At 41.6% G+C, this 19,618-nt stretch overlaps 2 protein-coding genes across 7 annotated transcripts in view; both read left to right on the top strand.

Annotated features, from left to right (window-relative positions):
• DENND2B (DENN domain containing 2B) overlaps nt 1–19,618 on the top strand; it is a 150,232-nt gene that overhangs the window by 84,681 nt on the left and 45,933 nt on the right. For 4 of the 6 annotated variants that reach the window (XM_068685254.1, XM_068685255.1, XM_068685256.1 and 1 more), the window contains 3 exons: nt 4,921–6,132; nt 8,890–9,026; nt 17,813–17,961. In XM_068685254.1, coding sequence (XP_068541355.1) covers nt 4,921–6,132; nt 8,890–9,026; nt 17,813–17,961 — 1,498 coding nt within the window. The remainder of the gene's footprint in view (nt 1–4,920; nt 6,133–8,889; nt 9,027–17,812; nt 17,962–19,618) is intronic. The other 2 variants (XM_068685258.1, XM_068685260.1) reach the window with 1 other exon arrangement.
• Nucleotides 17,145–19,618, top strand: part of RPL27A (ribosomal protein L27a) — a 53,289-nt gene continuing 50,815 nt past the window's right edge. The window contains exon 1 of the mRNA XM_068685267.1: nt 17,145–17,149. Coding sequence (XP_068541368.1) covers nt 17,147–17,149 — 3 coding nt within the window. The 5' untranslated portion in view covers nt 17,145–17,146. The remainder of the gene's footprint in view (nt 17,150–19,618) is intronic.

Genomic DNA, 19,618 nt, shown 5'->3' with positions numbered 1-19,618 from the left:
TGTGTGTGTGCAGGTCACAGAAGTTATGAGAAACATCCATTTTTAGTCTGAAGACAAAAATGCAACTACAGCTTTTTAGTGTGCTGAGAAGTTATACTGGCATGGGAGAAAATACCCTTTTGAAAATGCAAGAATCCAAAAAATTATATCTAGTTCCATGAGTTGCTTATTTCACTTGTCCACTAAGTGTTTGGAGGCTTACACTGGCTGAAAATCTGGCATAGATGCTTTAATCTGGACAGACAATAAAATTCTCAGGATTTATTTTTTTTCAGCATATGGTTATAAATATAATTTCGTTTTTTCATCCTGTAATCTGAACGCGTCCATTTTGTTTAAACAGAAGCCAAAAAAACTAACAAGAAGCCAAACAGGTGTAAGCATTTCTGCTCCTTGTGATGGCAGTACTAACGTTGGCTATCTGAACATCAGTGCCTCCGATGATATTTTTGTGCAGTCTTTCACTTGACTTGCTATTTGAGCATTTTTTAGCATTCTCTCTTACAAATTTCCAGAGAATTTTGTATCTACTTCTTCAATTACATGAAACAAGTGCAGCCTTAGTGACCTTATTTTCCTAGCAAGAGAGGGAGAAAGCCCTGAGAAATATAGAAGTGCTGTTCAACTTTGTGAGCTCACCAAATTTCTGTGTTATGGTGAACTGATGTGATCTCAACAACAGGAGCCTGGAAAGACCCGATACCTTTCTGTCAATGTGTTTTCTTGCTATTTCTTTTGTAAATGGGCTGCCAAGGGCTTGACTTTTTTGAAATGGGAAATTACCTGGCATAGTGAGAGCCCAAAACTGTCATCTCCTTCTGTAAGCGTTGGTTTAAGCAAGGTAGATGGGACTTGCAAAACTGAAAGAATGCAGAGCAGCTTCTCCCAGCTTGTGTTTCTTCAGTACAGATGATCTGTGGAGTCCTTCCTGACGCTTCAGGAGAGCTAGAGCAGTGCTGAGGTGTCTGAGCAGCTTAGCCCAGAGGTCAGGCCAGGGCAGTGGGAATTAGGGATCCTGGGACTCTTCCAAGGCAAGTTACTTAACCACTCTCTAGTCACATTTAATCCCTGGTCTGAAATGCAACTTATTAGTTTTATTAGTATTTAGAAAATATATGCGAATCATGGATGCAAACTCCTCAATAAATGCAAATTCTTATAATACACCTTACTCTGATATGGAAAAGAGGTACAAAACCAGCTCTTTAGCCACCATTCTGGCTGCTTGTTGAAAATTGTCTAATGAAGTTAGACATGCAGTATCTCTGTTATCCATGGATGTTCTTTAGTACTGGGGAAAGGATAGGGCTGTTGATATTACCCTTTATTAGAGCAAATTATATGAATATGTATGCTAGTCCAGGGAAACTGTATTTTTATTTGAGTGCGTCTGGACAATTGCAGCTCTTGTAAATTAACTTTTTTTTTTTTCTTTTTTTTTTTTCTTTCTCTGTGTTTAAGTGAGGAATAAAGAAACTGGAGAGAGGAGACCGAATCAGAACTTAAAGCTCAATTGTATCTAGAGCTCCAAATCCTACAGATAATCACTGATATCAATAGTTTTCTACTGTTGTGGGTAATCCTGCCGATTTCTCAGGGAACAACTCAGAACAGCAAAGCTAAGCAGGGTCTGGAGGGATGGAAATCTCTCAGGTTCTGTCTGCTCCCACCACTGTGCAGCCGTGAGTCCCACGGGAAGGTAGCTCTGGGTCTGTGACCTGCCTAAACACACAGTGGGCTGTGTGATGGGCAACTTGCCCGTGACACTGCAATGCACTGTGCCTGCTGACTGACCGTGGTTTGAGAGCCACACACCTCAGACTGAGTGCTGGAGGAATGCATTTTTCAGAGAGGGATTCGGAGCAACTCATTCCGGTGTGTTTTGTGAAAGAGTAATAATCTCAAAGAAATGTCATTGCTCTGAGAAAGCTTCTGTTCAAGTGAACTTGTTAAGAAATCTGCATTTATTTATGAAATAAATATACTATGAAATATTTTAACAGTGTGGCAAGCTTTGTAAGGCGCAGCACGTATCATTCTGTATGTAGGAAACTTCAATAAAAACATTTTGCTTACAGTCTTTGTACGAAAGATTACAAGTTATTCAATTGTCTCTGTCAAGTAATATTTGTTTTAAAGACTGGAATTATTGTGCCTTCAAGAGAACATTCTTCTGATAGAAGCAGGTTTCTCAGGGAAAGGAACAATTTATTATCTACTGTTCAGCTTTTGGACTTGATTCTGTTACTTGCTGCTGTCCTTTAGTGAATGTATGCTCAAAGCCAAAGAGCCAAGGCTTTGCTTCTCTTTGTTGCTGAATGCTCTCTCCTCTCTCTTCCACCTGAATTACAGTACAACATGAAGGAAATCAATGTTTTATCTATGGTGTCCCTAGTACTTAACAGCACACACCTCTAAAGGGCCGTTTGCTCTGCAGCTCCAGACTTGTACAGCAGTGAGTGGGAGTTGTGTAACTGACTTCAGGGGTTCATGATCGAGCTTTAAGTGCAGTCACCTTACTGGGAACCTGGAATTTAAAAGAATGGCTCATATCTTCTGAGAAGAAACATTGTGCAACTTCTGCAGGTCATGCAAATCATGCTTTTCCCCTTTCTTCCTCTCATGGTGAGTCAACAAACCTTTTCCTGACAGCAAAAACAATGGAATATGGCTTCAAAGGCTTCAGTGGAGGCTGTGGTCTTCATACATGACATACACTGCCACTACAAAATGCTTGTTTCATTGCAACAAATGTTGGTGCAGCTCTGGGGAAGGCCTGCACGACGTACAGGAATAAGGAGAACATGATCTCAAGGCTAAGCTAGAGGAGTGCTAAGAATAATATAAATCTTATAATCGTGGTATTAAGCTGAAGAGATTTCTATGATGGGATAGACAGGAAAAATGAAGAGTCGGGACAGCCCTCCATGTCTGAGGAGGGTGATTTAGGTTGCATCTTAAGGTGCTGTGAAGTTCTGTAGGCCAAGGTAATCCTAAGTAATTCACTGCAAACTCTGTGCTGTGACAAGCAGCCCAAACCACTCGTCATCTGTCACTTGCTTTTGATCTCCTGAGGTATCTTTAGACACCTGTCTGAAACTGTGTAGAATAACAGTAAATGTAACTCCTAGGACTCAAAATGAAAAATGTATTCTGACATGCATCCTTCCTGACTGGAAATGAAGAACACTTTTCACTGAGCTTTAAGTAGTTGTTGATGAAGTATTTCCATTGTCTTTGACATAACATTTGTCTTATAGCATGTTTATTTTTCAAAATGACGAAGAACAAAAAGTCACAAAAATGTGCAACTTCTGTGCAAAAAAAAAAAAAGACTTGATTTCATAGGGTTTTGAAAAAAGATAAGTTCCATTTTGTGATAATTTGATTTTTGTCCTTTTGTAACTAGAGCTTTTAATTTTTTGTTCTCCTAATACTTCTGAGCTTTGCTTGCAAAGTCTCATCAACTGTAAGAATCTGGGATGAAATCTAATAATTTAGTTTGGCACGGTGTTTGAAGAAGAAAATTCCTCCTATCTCAATGTCTATTTTTCAGAGGTTATCTCAGTACTCCGGACTTTTTGATTCATCCACAGAACTTGGCACCTGTGGGTATCAGCTGGCTGCTGAGAAGAAAGCCATATATAGCAGGAGGGATCTTCCCAATCTTTTCTCCCTTTGCTACAGCAGAGAAATTTGCTCCTGTGACTTCTTTTGGTCACCTAGTTCTTCTACTTGGATTTTATGTATGCGGAATGTTTTATAAAAAAACAAAACAAGTAAAACCTTGATGCCCACAGTTTTGTAGAACAGAAACTTAACTGTGTATGCCAGGCATTGTATTTAGATCTTTCCTTATTTCTTGGAATAGAAAGGTTGCTAGGTCAAAATGTTAAAGGAGCCGTGATTATTTCTGCTACGGTTTTTACTCATGCATTGTGGCAGAGCTGTAAACCCCCCATTTTTGTCATGGTTTTGTCTCTTTATTGCTGTCTCATCGCTGATGAGCCGGCTGATTAGTAGGTTGTTTAATTTCCTTTTGTCTTTTTGTTTTTAAGTCTTTACAAGAATGTACAACACCCCAGTAACAATGGCTAATTTTACAAACCGTGACAAAAACTTATCCTGAGGAATTTTTTCCAAGGTGGCACTGAGACTTTCTGCACAGTTTGCAGTCTTCAGCTTGTACTGTGGGCAGATTAGCCTGTGTCTTTCAGTCTGTAATATCCCTTTGGTACAGTTACTTCTGTTCTCTTTGATAAGGACTTTATCTGTTTGCTACAACATCAGACCACAGACAAAACAGGTCTCCCTTTTGCAGTTTTATTTAAATTACTGTATACATCAGGGATTTGAGATGCTGTGGCTAAAATACTGTAGGTGCTGACCACAAGGATCATCCGCTTCAGATGTCATGCATTGAAAACTGGCATTTTTTAAACTCGTTTTAGTTGCTGCAGCCAGCAAGTGAACTTGCCTACTTGTTGGTCAGTCTTTACAATTTCTGGTGCAGTAGGAATCTTCCCCCTGCCGATCCCCTTTTCCTGCAGAGGGAATCCTTAACCTGGGAGACCAGGGAGCTGTTCTGTTGGAGGTGGTAGATGCGTTCAAGGCAATGGTTTGCTACGAGAATGTCTCAGCTGTGTTTAGGCTCAGGAAACCTGGAAAAGCTGAGATTCAAATAGAGGTGAGAAAACTGGCTTGGGCCATGCTGAATGCTCAGTTCATCACTGACATGGCTTAATCACTGCCCTCCGCTCCCCAGATTCTGTGACCGAGGTGTATTTGGTGCCTTGCTGATGCTTTGGGATAGCTTTGTGGTGTGCAAACGTCCTCTGCTTTGCCTGCAGCCAGAAGAAATTTGGCAAATCACTGTAGTTTCCCCAAGGACTTGATTTTTTTATTTCTTTCTACTTCTAGGTGTCAGTCAGTCTCTCCGCCACCTCTTTTGTCCCCGCCAAGAAGCCCGGCCTACCCCCTCAGCGACAGCGAGGACTCTTGCCGCTCTACTCGGCTCACCAAAGCTTCCAGCTCCAGGCTGCGCCTCAAGGACTGGAGCAGCCGCCCGGCCGCGCTGCGCAGCACCTCCACCAGCCCTTCGGACACCGACTCTCCGAGCCACCCTCTCAAAGCCGTCAGCGTAGGCGCTTTGGATAAAAGGTTGTCTGTGTTCAAGTCCGAGGACCAAAAGGAGACCCCAAAGGAGGCTCAGGATGGGGACGCAATAGGGAGCCATCCGCTCGCCCGGAGCACTCTTTCCTTGGGCACTGCTGCGAACTTGAGGAACCTCTCCCTCAGCCGGGCGAGCGTCCGCTCCCAGGTGCTGGACATCAGGCAGAAGATCACAGAATGGGAGTGTCGCCGGGAGCTGTCTCCCAGGATGAGCGTGTGTGCGGACAAGAGGGATGCTGGGGAGAGGTCAGGCAGCGAGAGCTGCCCTAGTGTGCTGACGTCTCCCTGCAGTGAGAAGACATTTGATTTCAAAGGGTATAGAAGAATGAGCCGAACGTTTTCGGAGTGCTCTTACCCAGAAACAGAGGAGGAGGAACTGCTGGACAGGGATTCCTGCCATCGGGTAGAAAAGAGACCAGGCAGGAGCGAGCCTCCTGCTGCTGCTTTCCTCAAGGGCCACGCGAGGAAGGAGTCCTCTGCTGTGCTCAACAGAATACAGAAGATCGAGCAAGCACTGAAAGAGCAGCCTGGCAGGGGCCTCCCCCAGTTACCAAGCAGCTGTTACAGTGTTGACAAAGGGAGGAAAAAGTCTCTGAGTACTGTGGAGGGACTGGGTGAAAACCTAAGTAATAGCAAAGGAGGGAGTGTTATTTTGGGGGGTGAACCAGAAACACCCACTGAGGTTGAGAAAAGCATTAAGACAAAACAGGGGGTTACTGCAACCTCTGCTGACCCTAAACTGCTCCTTGAAAGCCCAGCTAACACCGTGGTGAATCCTGTACCCAAGCCCAAACGCACCTTTGAATACGAAGCAGACAAAAACCACAAAAGTAAACCAAGCAATGGCCTACCTCCATCTCCTACTTCTGCTGCTCCTCCCCCCCTCCCATCCACCCCTGCACCCCCTGTGACCAGACGGCAGAAGAAAGAGTCGCGCTTTCACAGAAAATCCCAGAATAGGTAAAAATCTAGGAAATGTCTTGAGCTCGATCTTCAAATAAATAACCGTGGTGTATTATTTTAGTAGCAATATTTCAAATTCTCCCTCTAATAGGATGCTTTTGACCTGAGAAATGCTAGGAGTTGCTTGCAAGACAAGTATTTTTTCCACTGGACTGCTCTTTTGGGATGCACTGGCAAAATACCCGTGCATACCTACAATTTTGGAGTTCTCCATCCTGCATTCCTTGATCCCTGGAGAAGTCTTCAGGTCCTTTTGGCACAAATGCCCTTACTTGAGATTTTTAATGGAGCATAATTTCATTATCCTCTTGAAGCAGGACCATAACTCATCTGTTGTAGTCCTGTCTGCCTGTTTACTGCAAGATGTATCTGCAGAGGGTTTGTGTTTCCAAAGCTTACTACAGTTGTGTTTTATGTGACATTGGTAATTTTCTATAATTCAGTGCTTAGAAACGGTCATAAGTTGCTATCAACAGCTGTAGAGGATTAGTGTTGAGAAAACCATATTTTAGCACAGAAGGGACTTTATATATTCCTGAGGTAATGGTGAGCAGAGTATATGGCAACATTTCCACAGCAGTCTGTGGAGTTCAACTTGTTTTAATTACATGAGTCCCATTGGCTTTTTGGAAAGGGTAAAACTTATTCTGCTCTCCATTTAGAAAATTGTAGGGATAATTGTTGATAAAAAAATCAAAGTATTGTATTTTGAACATTTGTTCAGCGCTCTGTGCATGTGTACAATACACACGCAGCTGAAACTTAGTGACAAGCTTTGCAAGTAGCTGTTAAACAACATCTGAAGGGAATGCTGTGAATTCAGTATCTGGTGTTTGATGTTGGCTCAATTAATTATAAGTTTATGTCAGCACAACCTGACCTGAAGTGCTCTGGGGCAGGAAAAGGAGAAGAGGAGCCTCCAGAATCTCTTCTTTCAAGAAACACCTGTTTCTGAAATGGGTCAGACAACTCTGCTGGTGTACATTGCTTCTCCGAGAAGGAGAGTGGAGAAATGTGGAAAGCCAAGCTCTGATTAGCAACAGTTATCTTTGAGTCATGGCAATAACCTCAGTTAGAGGAAACAAACCTAGATTTTAACAAGAATTTGTGAAATAAGCCTGACCTCATTTTGTTCACTGCAGCATATACAATGCACAGAAGCTGGACAGTAATTTTTAAATGTTGAGGTATAAACGGTAGCCTTTATTGGAAAACTAAGGGGCAAATAGGAAAATGGTCTGGGTAAAGAGGCAAGGTCTGTGTGGTGGGTGGGAAGAGGAATGAACCACGAGATGATTCTTGCCACAGAATCACCTTGTGGCCTATGTCTAAGTGATCAAAGTCAATCATCTCTGAGTACATGCTCACACTTATTTTGACCATACAAGTCATCTAAGACCACAGTATTTTGGTATGATTAGTTTTTGAGATGAAGTTTTGAAACCTCTTTTCAAGAAGAAGTGCAAATCATGCTTGTGCCTGCTGTTCTGCAAGCTCAGTCTCTTGTCATTGCTGAGTTAGACAACAAATTTGTACAGACAGCACCATTTGGCAGTGGAGCCTCAGTCCTAGATGGGGTTGGTAGGCATGAGTTCAGTGCAAAAACAATGTTTATCAGTTTAGGTAATGATTAGCTGAGTGTAAATTTTAGGATTTGCGGTGCTATCGTGTGTATCTCTGGATTCTTGCAAATCAGTTTGACATTTTGCAGGTTAGGTTTCTGTTTGCTTGGAACATATGTGTGGTTTACGCTCACTGGAATATCAAGAGAATGGACAGTTGATATTTATTCTTTTAATATTTGGGTTGAAAACAGCTTTTCTGGTGGCTATTTTAACTTCATAATACAATGAAGATGAACACTGACCCTGGTAGAACTAACAGTGCAAACCATATACCTCCCAACTTCAGTGTAGGTAGTGCCCCAGAGAAACCAGAGCTGGGCAAACTGGAGATCGGGGAGGGCAGCAGCTTCTTGCAATCTGCAGGACTCTCCTGCATGCAGCTGGAGGAGTTATGATGCCAGACCTCCCATCCACAGTGACAGGAGAGAGCACAGGAAGGAGGGACCAAGACTCTCTCCAGGAAGCCATCTGAGCCAACTGTCCCTCACCTTCCTGCCAGAAAGGCCAAATCTTCAGGGCCCAGCCTTCACCCAGGGTTGCTCATGCACCCCTGACAGCCTTTATTTCCTGTATGCTTTGTCCCTTGGTGACAGTGCTTGACACAAGCTGTGCAAGGGAGACGGGTGACTTCTACACACTTGTATCTGCCTTTGGCATTTGTACACTGCTTTTTATGTTAGGATGTATCTGAATGTTCAAGACATGAGTATTTTCAAACTAAAGTTTACATCTGCTAAGGCAACTGGTGGAGGAGTGCTTTCCAGATAAATGCCTTTTTCTTGAGGAGAGAGGGCCCTGTGTTTCTCCTGGCAAGCACAAAACAATTTCTAGTCTGATGACTGTGCAGCTAACTAACTGATGAAGCATATTCCATACCTTCTGCATATTTTCTCCTTCTCTGTATAAAGGGGATAACAATACTTCCAACCTCATAAAGGTGTCACTGTTTTTTATACTGACTACTGCTGTCAGTACAGGGCTTGAGGGTCCTCTACGAGTCCTCTTAAAGCATGACATGTGATTTATTTTTTAGTTAATTTATATGCATTTCTTAACAAACAATTGCTCAGCAAAGTGTTTGAGTCATTTTTACATTCTAGTTACTAATTACTTATTGTTTTAACTTCAGAAAATCCTTTGAGTTTGAGGATGCATCAAGTCTGCAGTCCTTGTACCCTCCCTCCCCAACTGAAAATGGGACTGAGAGCCAGCATAAATTTGGATCCAAGAGCACTTTAGAAGAAAATGCCTACGAAGACATAGTAGGTAAGAACCTGTTGCATTATGTGAACTCACACTGGGTTATTGAGGTGTCGTGGTCAGGCTGTGCATTGCTGAACATAGGCCCTGTGCAAGAACATTCAATGCTGACAGCAAAGAGAGATTAAATGAAAGGCAAATGATTCTGTTGTATCAGAGCAGATGTAACTCTCAGTCCACACGCAGGAGGTCTTGATTCTTTTGAACTTTGTTGAGTGGTATTAGAGACAGCCTGGTCAGGATTTTTCATGCTTTACAAGAAACAAATATTTATTTATTTATTTATATATATATATATATATATTTATTTATTTATTTTGTTTAACAAAGCCTTGGCCTGAAGCCTTGAGCGATGTAAAAATGTAAAGTGAAATAGATACAGAACTATCCAACAGCAAGATTAACCTCAGTGGGCTTGTGTGGTCAGCTTGAGCTTTTCAGGACTTCTGTGGGGACTGCCCCAAAACAGTTGCACGTAGCATAACTCCTGGTCTCCCCTAAGTCCCAGTTGTTGGTTAAAGAAAAATTAATTTCCTTTAGCTATAGAGCCATCAGGAATGCACAACGAAAATACTGTTTTGATTAAGCTTCACAAGAAAAACATGTTTCTTTTGGTCTTAGAAGGAAATGTATGGCCTATGCATACATTCTTTTAACATCAAAAAAGTTGTTATAATTACTGAAAATTGGGCAGCCCTTCAGAGCACAGTTTTTCCACACAAGTGATGAATATCTGCACTGTTTTTAACTCTTTCAGTGTTGTATTATTGCAACAAGTAGAAAGGGGACTTCATTTTACTTTGGACAATGAATCTTTATCTACTGCAAACTGGAGGGCTACCAAAGTAGTCAGAGGCCCTACAGCACATCATCTAAAGAGATACTGAGGGAGCTAGGCTTGCTTAGTCTGGCAGAAAGGAGGCCCAGAGGCAATCTAATGTTGCTTACAAATGTCTGAGGGGCAAACAAAGAGGATAGCACAAAAATCTTCTTGGTCACGGCAGTTGATACAGCAAGGGACAGTTGCCATAAATTTCAGCTTGGGGCTCTTTGTCTTATCTAAATTCTGCCTCTGGTTTGTCAGCCTCAGTGAAATCAAGACTTCACTCTCTCAGTTTTCAGCTGTACTCTCCCTCTGTGCCATTCAAAATAGATGCTATCAGAACACCAAAAATGCTTTTGTTCAGTGTCTGCTTATAAAAATATGAGAGCTTATGCAGATACTAAAAAGATTTTTCTGTGGAGAGCATCTCCACATGATCATCAGCCTTCTCCATGAACAGCCAGACCACTGTCCAGTCCACACTTGACGATGTATTGTGTGTTACAGTGCTCATCTTTGCTCAGGGACTACCGACACGCTGCCACATCTTAAGTGTAATGTTTGCTTTCCTTGCTTTGGTTTGTTTAAAAGAAAAAAAAGAAAAAAAAAAAGAGAAAAAAAAAAGAGAAAAAAGTTCAGGACTAGTAAGAATCTTTCTTCAAATGAGAAGAAATCTTGGGTTCAATGAAACAAAATGACAGTGGGCTCTTCCAACTCACAGGAACTCTAAATTTGCTTTCTGCAAATTATAATTTGGGCTTTTTGTCAGGGCAGTGGGAAGAGAATGCAAAATTTCTGATCTGTGGACAAACACGGAACTTCATTGTTTTGTATTACTTTTTAACAGTCTCATTCCAAAGCACTTCATTCAATACAGGCAGTGAGGGGGGAATAAAAATTCAGTGTAATTCTTATAAACTGTCAAATGTGATTAAAGACAAGCCAAAGTAGTTTGATCTCTGGCTTTAAAGAAACCAATGTAGTTTTGCATATCACATCTGCATAATTTATACCACTAGTGCTAGACCCCTGTCTCTAAGTAGCACTCTTGTACTCATGTAAACCAGGTGTCTGTAAGAGCGAGTTTATTTTATAGACTTATGTCTGCTTCAAAGCTAGAAAGATCTCTGTCACCACTGCTTTGTATTTTCTTTGCAAACAGTTGTCCTAGAAGTGGTAGGGTTTTTTTTCTCTCTCTCTCTCTCTTTTTTTTTTTTTTTTCTTTTCTATAGCTGGTTGAATATCCTTCCCTAAATGCTTGTAGGTAGCTAAAATATTGTCGTTGTAGCAATAAATTTAATAAAATCTCCCTCACCACCCACAGAATCAAAACTTTTAATGCAGGTATCATCTATCAGAGAGCACTGTCTAAAAAGGTGTATATAATGTTAAACACCTACAAGGTGCTGTGTGGGGTACTGAATGCTTTCACTCAGGCTAGTCCAATTATCAAAATGCAGTTTTTAAGCACATAGGTACTAGGAGTGGAGTAACTTTTTTCTGGGATTATTACATGACCTCATCATCTGATGCACATGCACACAAAACCTTTATCTTTCTCCTGGTGCCCTTACAGTGTTTCCTTCTTTAATGGTGAGGACAATGATGAGCTGCTGTGGGTAGTTTGTTATTTTGAGAGCTGACTTTAAGACTTTTTATTTAAGGTACTTTAAAACCAAAAATCGTTGCTCTTTGAAGTCTGTGGACATAATGAACCAGAGACTTTGTTTAATTTTGTAATATTTAATTACATTTTAATAAATAAAATATCTGCCTGTTAAGTTCAAGAGAGGTACTGGATTGGAACATAATGATCCATTCTGCATTCATCAAAAAGCAACGGCATAAAGGCATACACATTCCTAATATTAATCAGAGCTGTATTCCATGTGCAAGGAACCATGTGGACTTCATTCATCTTCTGTACTAGCATTCACAGGAATGTGGCAGTCATAGTAAACTTAACATTGTTTTGCTTCTTGTGGTTTTGAATGAGTCTTTAATCAGACAAAAACTGATGTGGCTTTATGAATCCAGTAGGGGAAACCATACTTGGCTTTGTGCAAATTCAAGAAACTATCATAGTATTAAGAGATGTCTGAGACAGTTGCTTCTGCTGTGTTTGTGGACAGCAGTATTTCCTGTCATGCGTACCATATGGTTTCAGTATTCCAGTCTGTTCCACTAAATACAGTTGAGATATTTGAATATTGTTATTTAATCTCTGCTGTCTCTGAGGCATTTTTCACCTGACATCTAGAAGAAAGCACAAAAAAAGTTGAAGGAAAGTAAAGGGAAAACAAGGTTAAGGGAACAACATCAAGTTTGTCTAAAGAAAATCTAGTAAAAACATGTGAATTATGGTTTGTGTTTGCAAGAGAAATTGCATTCACAATTTTGAAATTAAATACGGAGGAGGAAATCTGCTTTGACAGGGGAAGCATTCTTACTGCATATGTAACTCATCAGAGTGCTGGACACAGTAGAACAGGTGGGAATCTCCTCTAAATCTATCTTTCAGTTTATTTCTGCCCATCAAACTCTTAAGAGGAGGAGCGCAAGTGTCTGCCCCTGCCCTGGGGAAGTTTGGTGTTTCCCTGGCAGCAGAGCCCCTAGGAACACCAAGACTGGGCACACTACCATATGGCAGCCAGGTATAGCCTGGCCTGGCCTCTGCCAGGAGTTCGGTGGCATGCCGAGGGAATTGGTATCAAAACCTGTGTTAGGACTGCTTGGTGGCAGGTCCTGCTGCTGTGCCTAGATCTCTCATGGAAGTCATGCCTCTCTCCTTTAACTTTGTGGCTGATACAGTCAGCAGTATGAGGCTCTTTTGTTCATTAAATGCAGGTATTTTTTCAGCAGATGTTTTAGGATGTACAGTTGAAGACGGAGCCTAACAAATACCGACTGGCTGAGGAAGTGATTTTTCCAAGCTGGCTCCAACAGCAGAAATGGACCTCTGCCTGGGCAGATGGGTTAAAGAGGGACAGGTAACCTAGGTAAGAGGAAAGCCAGTCAAAGGTGTTAGGGTCAAGCAACTGGCACAAATTCCCATGGGGCTTCAAAAACAAAAACAAACCACCAACAACTTTCCTCTAAGTAACGCCAAAGTTAAAAGTTGAAATGTTTTCATGTTAAAGCTGGGATTCAGCTGTAGAGTTTCGGTTCTGAAAGAGCACAGGCCCTTAGATCTGGGGTTTTTCTTATTTACTTCTGCACTATAACAGGACAGCTAGCTAAGGGTTTGCATGGGCCTTCCTCACAGTCAGGGACCTGGGTGAAATATAAACCATTATAAAGCCCCAAACCTGTCAGATTGGTACCAGGTCTAGAAAAGTTTGTTGTTGTTGTTTTGTTTCGTTTATTTATTTATTTAGAGTAAATTTGTTTCCCCCTAAGTCTTGTGTTCAGGTTATTACTCAGGAAGCAAAATATCTTGCTCTTGGCATACGCAGCTCTTCTTGAAATTAGTGGAGGACAGTTTGTTGCTGTACTTGGGTAAGTACAGTCTTTTCCAGAGACTTGAAAATGGCCCGAGTTGGGTCTCTCAGCTATTTCACAACACATCAGACCACATAAGAGAGGAGATGGAGCAATACGTCTCAAATCAGCATTATTAAGCAAAACGTCAGGGCAGCCTAAGCCAGGTGGGTGCCTGAGCAGTTAAAATAGGCAGGTGTGAACCTTCAAGCAGGATCCTGAGTGTGTAGGGAATGTGGGTGATTTAACCTTCCCTCTGGAGTCCAGTTCTCAAAACAGCATGGTAAAGCACCTTGTCTCTCCTAAACAGATGAGTTGTTTTTGCATTCTGATGTAAGCTGGACACAGTACATGTCATGTAACAAATGGGACGATTTAGCTGCTTTACCGAACCCTCCATTAAGTGTGCCAAGAGCTGCAGAAATGATGACTGAGGTCCATTTGGAAGACATTCCTGCTTGACATCGCTTTCAAATTAGACCGTTCGCAAAGTTCTTCCAGTAAACATAGAAAAGGGTTAGAAAAAGAGTGAGCTGGGGCTCTTGATGTTTCCAGTAAAATCCCATCACCACATGCCACATTATCCTCTGTCATATTATCATACCGCATTCTTTTCCATCAGATCATCATCTTGCATCAAAATGGTTATATGAATCTGGGGGAAACGGGAACTGCTGGGCTGCTGTGGAGCTGAAGCAAACTTGGAGAGAATGTACCTCTGCCAGCAGCGTTGTGCTAGTCCTTTCTCTGAAAACACTTTGGGCTTTTAGTCAGATGCTTATCAGTAGGTCTCCGGATAACTGGTTAGTAAAAGACAAATCTATGATTGGTACAAAATGATGGTGCAGGCTCTGATAAGGGAAATGTGTGTCCCTATCTTTCTCTATGACCCTAGCCTGTCTTTCAAAGTCTAAAAAGCTTGGGAGCTTTTTGACGAGCCATTTCCTTACTATATACCTGATACTTGTTTCTTCCTACTTGTTGGTAGGGCAAAAGAAAGTAGTTACACTCAGTGAACCATGTGGTTTCTCTGACAGTTGTTTCTGCCATCTAAAATTAAGCATTTCCCTGCTTTCTGTCGTTTACAGAGAAGTGTCTGCCCGTATTTTTTTTTCCCCTTCAGTCTTATTTTTCACTCCTTTCTCAGCATGAGACAGGCTTGCTGCGCCTGCCTCTGCTTCCCATTTGCCACGTGTGAGAGGCTGAGCAGAGGAACATTGTGTGCTGCCTCAGGACTCACAGAGCCTCATGGACTGAGAAACTGCAACCGCTGGAGGAAACTCTTCAATGCTTAAGATCAAGGCACTACATTCCTCCTGGCTTTTCTAAAGATCCCTGGCTATTTTATCCTTTTTTTTTTTTTTTTTCTTTCCTCTATGGACCAATCTTTAAATTGCCCGTAAGAGCTTGTGAAGATAAATGTCATGGAGATAAATGTCCCATGCTAACTCAGCATTTCAGTACGTAGAATTCAAGAGAATAGGAAACGTGGAGAAATATAAAGAAAAAAGCAAAAAGCCTGTAGAGGGAGCTGATCTGGAAGCAGGGCTGGTGATCAGAGACATGAAATAGCAAACCTTTGACAAACACTGTGACCATATGCGCTGGGGGGGTCTGACTCAGCTTCCTTTGAAGTCAGTGATAGTCTGCTCCTGTCTTCTGCAGCAATTGGATCAGCCTCGTTAAGACAAGCATGGCCCCTATATACTACGCTGACTTTCTTCCGATCTGTCTTGGCTTCCAGTAGAGACATCGTATGGAAGGAACAAGGACATTTCTTTGCTTTTTCACTGTAAATGTGTTTTCCTTTTGCAGCAAATACAAATGAATACAAAAGCAGTACAGCTTGCAGATTGTAAATATTCCTTGCCTTGGTCTCTGGGATTAGAGAAGTGATGTTGTTGAGGAGAAATGCTGAGGTCAAAGCTGCAAACCTCTGGAGCCAGCCCAGCTGTATGGAAATCTTCCTCATTTTTGTGCTGCTGCCGCCACAGCCCTTCCGTGAAGCTTCCTTCTGGTGTGGGATCCACACCTGTGGGTGCCCACCAGGCTCCTGGTCTATGTGCCTGTGGAAGGCAGTCACAGTGCACTGAGATGGGGTTGTTTCAAAACAGGTTGTTTCAGACTGATCAGACTATTTCATTATCAGAGATTTCTTGGGGAAAGAGGTTACTCTTACAAAAAAAAAAAAAAAGAAAAAAAAGTGTCAAAAAGTGTCATATTTAATCTCAAGACATCGTTGCAAAATGAAAAAAAAAAAAGGACCTGAAGTAAATTGATTTTTAGGCAAATGATGAAAATAAGTAAGTGCTCTTGAATGGCAAATCAGTCATCTGAAGAAACTCACACAGCTCTAGGGAAAGGGTTAAAATCCCTGTGGTGTCTCCACTGACCTCCGTGTTACACTGAAGAGGAATTTGGCCAGAGCTTTCTTTTGGTAGACAATCTGAGTCAGAAAAGCAGCCTCTGCTCATTATTTCTTGCTCCTCCTCCTTCTCTCGTCCAAGACTTCTCAGGGCCCGTTTCTATACTTAATATTTTAGATCAACATTTGTAACGCTGATTTTAGCTGGATTCAAGCTATTTTGTTTTACATAGTGTCTGGGAAGGAGAATCACCCTAAGCTTTTTAAACGCTTTACCGTTTAGAAAAGGTTTCTTTTCAACTGATGAACTTGTTTCTTCTCAGAAGTTTGGATAATACGCAGACTAATGTAATAACATTAGTAATCTGTTTTCTCAAGGAAGTGTGGGTTTAACCACTGTCCAATATAGTTGGGTATTTTGAAATCTGCTGATCTGTTCTAAAATGCTTGCTTGACCTATACTTGACTTGGGCTTACAAGAAATTTTATTATGCTAGTACCGTCCAATTAGCTGTATTGTTGTGATTGTCATATCTAAAGCTGTAGCATTTAACAGTAACATTTACTGTGCAATGTCTATTTATTTTTCTTCCTGCAGAAGGAGTCAATCAGTTCTATAGTCCTCCTAGGACATCTGTAGCTGTAAATTATTTTGAGAATATTTGTTACTTCAGATTTATCCCATCCAGTGCGTTCATCAAAGCGTCTTTCTTTTAAGTATTTCATGCACCTGAAGGCATCCTTTCTATACAGCGTGCGGACTGACTATTGACAGTGCAACCTCTGTAATCAGATTCCCTCTGGATGAAATAATAGCTTGTGACTGCCAATTCAAACATTCTTCAAGAGCAGCAGTTATTCAGGCCGCTAATTAAAACAATGCGAAAACATTCACTCTTGTGCTTACTTTTGACTAGAAATCTTGGTATGATGCACTACTGAAGCAGACCCCTGGTTTTACTGGTAACGTGTGAATGTGTGATCTTGCTAATTGCAAGCTCTTAGCGCTATAACTGACAGATCAAGCAGACCTTTTGAGTAGATTTGAGAATTTGAGTAGATGACTTGGGTGGGATGATTTCCTATGTGAGGTGATGGGAAAATTGGAAGGACCCTGTGCGTGAAAATCCTGAAGCTCTAAGCCAGCTGATTATGTGTTGTCTGAACTGGATACAAAACTTTCGTTTTACTGGTGGAGTTCCTTCCCCTTTGTGCTTCTTAGCTCGGTGAGAGGTTTAGTGAGTTCAGTATTTCTGCGAGGACGAGTTGCTCCACCAGTCCTTAGATGGAAATGGCTGCCAAAGGGTTTTGGAGCTCATTGAGATCTATACTGTAAACTTTGGTTCTGGTTTTCAAAGGCTGAGAAGACAAAGATTGCAGTCTGCTTTTCAATGTATTTTTTTCATTTATCTCATATTTAGTGATTAGCAGTTCAAGCCTCCATATATTACCGGCAGGATGAGTACCCTTCTGGGCAAAACAAATTTTATGTAAGTCGAGATGAATAGCTGCTCAGTCAGAAGGTGAGATATATTTTAAAGAACACCCTGAGGATGTAGCATGGCTGGTGCAGAAATTCTTCCCTCATCTTTTACGTTTTCCAATCTTCTCTCTTGGCACTGCTGAGCTGAGTTGCTTATTCTTTCTTTGCCTTCTCACAGGGGAAGAGAAAAATGAAGGTAGCATCACATAAAAGTAGTCTTGTCGTGTGTAAGGGTGGTATGTTGAGAACAGTTATTTATTGCTATTCCTTTCACCCTCTGAGTGGCTGCTATAGATTTATAAAATCTACTGATATACTTTAAAGTAGTTATGTGCCTTAGTTTTTATATATCAATAAATTTTGCACAGCTGCGGATGCTCAGAAGCACGTCTTGTGAAATCTTTGTGTTTTATTAAAAAAAAAAAAAAAAGGAAAGTAAAAAAAATGTCGACCTCATAGCCAAGTTCTCCTCCAAATACTTCCAGCTGCAGCGAGAGGGATGAGTCATGCTGAAAGCTGAGGAGCTTTTCTTAAAGCCTTTCACTCGGTTCACATGATTTTTTTTTTTTAATTTTACATTCCTGTCTGTTTTTCTTTTCTTAAAAAAAAAAAAAAATAAACACACAAAAAAAATCGTGAAGGAGAGTCACCCAAGGAAAACCCGTATGAGGATGTGGAGCTGAAGGGCCGTCACGCGGGCCGAAAATCCCATCAGCTCCCCGAGAACTCCCTAGATTCTTTGCACAGGATGTGGACTCCGCAGGACAGGAAATACACATCACCTCCCCAGGTAATGCACGGCTTCGCAGCGCGCGAGTCGCGTTTCTTTCTGCGCTCACAGCTTCCTTAGAGCTGCTGCGAGACAATCAGCTGTGGCACAGGAGGAAGAGCAGCCGCACCGAACGAGAAAGGGTCTCTGGAGAAAGGACGTGATCAAATCCACACATCGGTGCTCTTGGCAGCTGTAATGCAGAGGCTCAGCACTGCACTGCAAAAGCTGATTGCTGTTTGGAATAGCCCTGATGAGCGCTGGCTGTGGGCATCCACGTGGCTATGGGCAGAAGCCTTCTGCCAGTTGTTTGGGGAGCTGAATCTGGCCCTAAATCCTTTGTGTGGTTACACCTCTTTGTGAATTCCTCGGTGTTTGCTTGATGGGCTTTTAGTAGGACGGGAGGGAGAAAGTCAGGTTCTTAATCTTGCTCCTGTATGATGTGAGGCCTCTCGTGGCTTGCTAACGTGAAGTATGTAGCGTGGCACGGTTTCTTGTCAGATGGAGAAGGCAAAGTATGCCCCCTGCCCTAGTAAATAAATGAATAATAAAATAATTAGAAAAACCTGAGTGTCTGCATTTAACAAGGCTGTATAAGCTGTGTTGGCAGCATAAAAGAAAACACCGGGAACTCTACAGAGTTTCCATTTTGTGGTGAATTTTCCAAAGCAGTGTGTTTGCTGTGAAAGCTATGAAATGCTAGATTGCTATGCTGTTTATGGGATCGTTATGTTCATAAGGAAAAACATAAATTTATCACATACTTAATTTTGAGATTCAAAGCTCCTTTTAACGGAACTTTGTTTTGTACTGAATCAACAGAAAATTTGCAGTTAAAAAAAGGTCAGGAGGATCTACGTTTTTGTCATGTAAAGTAACCTAGAACAAAACTGAGTATGTTTTCTTTTGCTTATTCAGTTTGGGTATGTGTGAGCACCACAGTCCCAGAGACAAAAGCATTACCAGGATTCTTAGCACGCACCTTGCCCATCAGTTGTAAAACAGGAGTATTTTCAGCAAAGGTACTGAAAAGGGAAAAAGTGGGAAGTGAATAGTCAGAGTAAGGAGAAACAGAAACTACAGCCATGAGGATGACTTTGTAGTGAGAAGCATACTGTGCAGAACAATTACTTTTGGCTGTACTCCGTGTATTAAAAGGAATTGTGATAGCATTTAGATGGTCCAAAAAGATGTCCCCGTGGGGGTAGCACCCATACAGGTCCGTGGTAAGATACTGTCCACTGCTGGTGTCTTACACAGGGTGGTCAAAGAATATACAGATTAAAGTTGCTTCTGTAAAGTTTCTCAGGGAATAAGTATTCTCTGGTATCTACGCAACACGGCTATCTTTATTCTGGTAGCTTCTTTTTGAAACACCGCCAGGAGTTTCCGTCAGTCCTGCCATAATTGTGCTGTCATTTTGTTGATATATAAAGCAAAGGGACACTAAGAGCAGGTCAGCTCTGAGCCTGGGCAGTTCTCTGATGACCAGAAATAGAACGGTCTCAATTTCCTGCAGAATGGCAGCTTTGTCAACAATTTATCACCCAGTTTTTCCAGCATAGCAACATAGCTGGATTAGCAACATGACTCTTCAGTCATGGATGATGATAAACAAGATGGAAGAGATCAGAAGGTCAGCAGGCTTTCACCAATCATCTCCAAAAAGAACTTTCAT

Source organism: Anas acuta, chromosome 5 (genome assembly GCF_963932015.1).
Source record: "Anas acuta chromosome 5, bAnaAcu1.1, whole genome shotgun sequence".
NCBI lineage: Eukaryota > Metazoa > Chordata > Aves > Anseriformes > Anatidae > Anas > Anas acuta.
The sequence above is the reverse complement of the archived record's forward strand: the minus strand, read 5'-3'. Positions and strand labels throughout refer to the sequence as shown.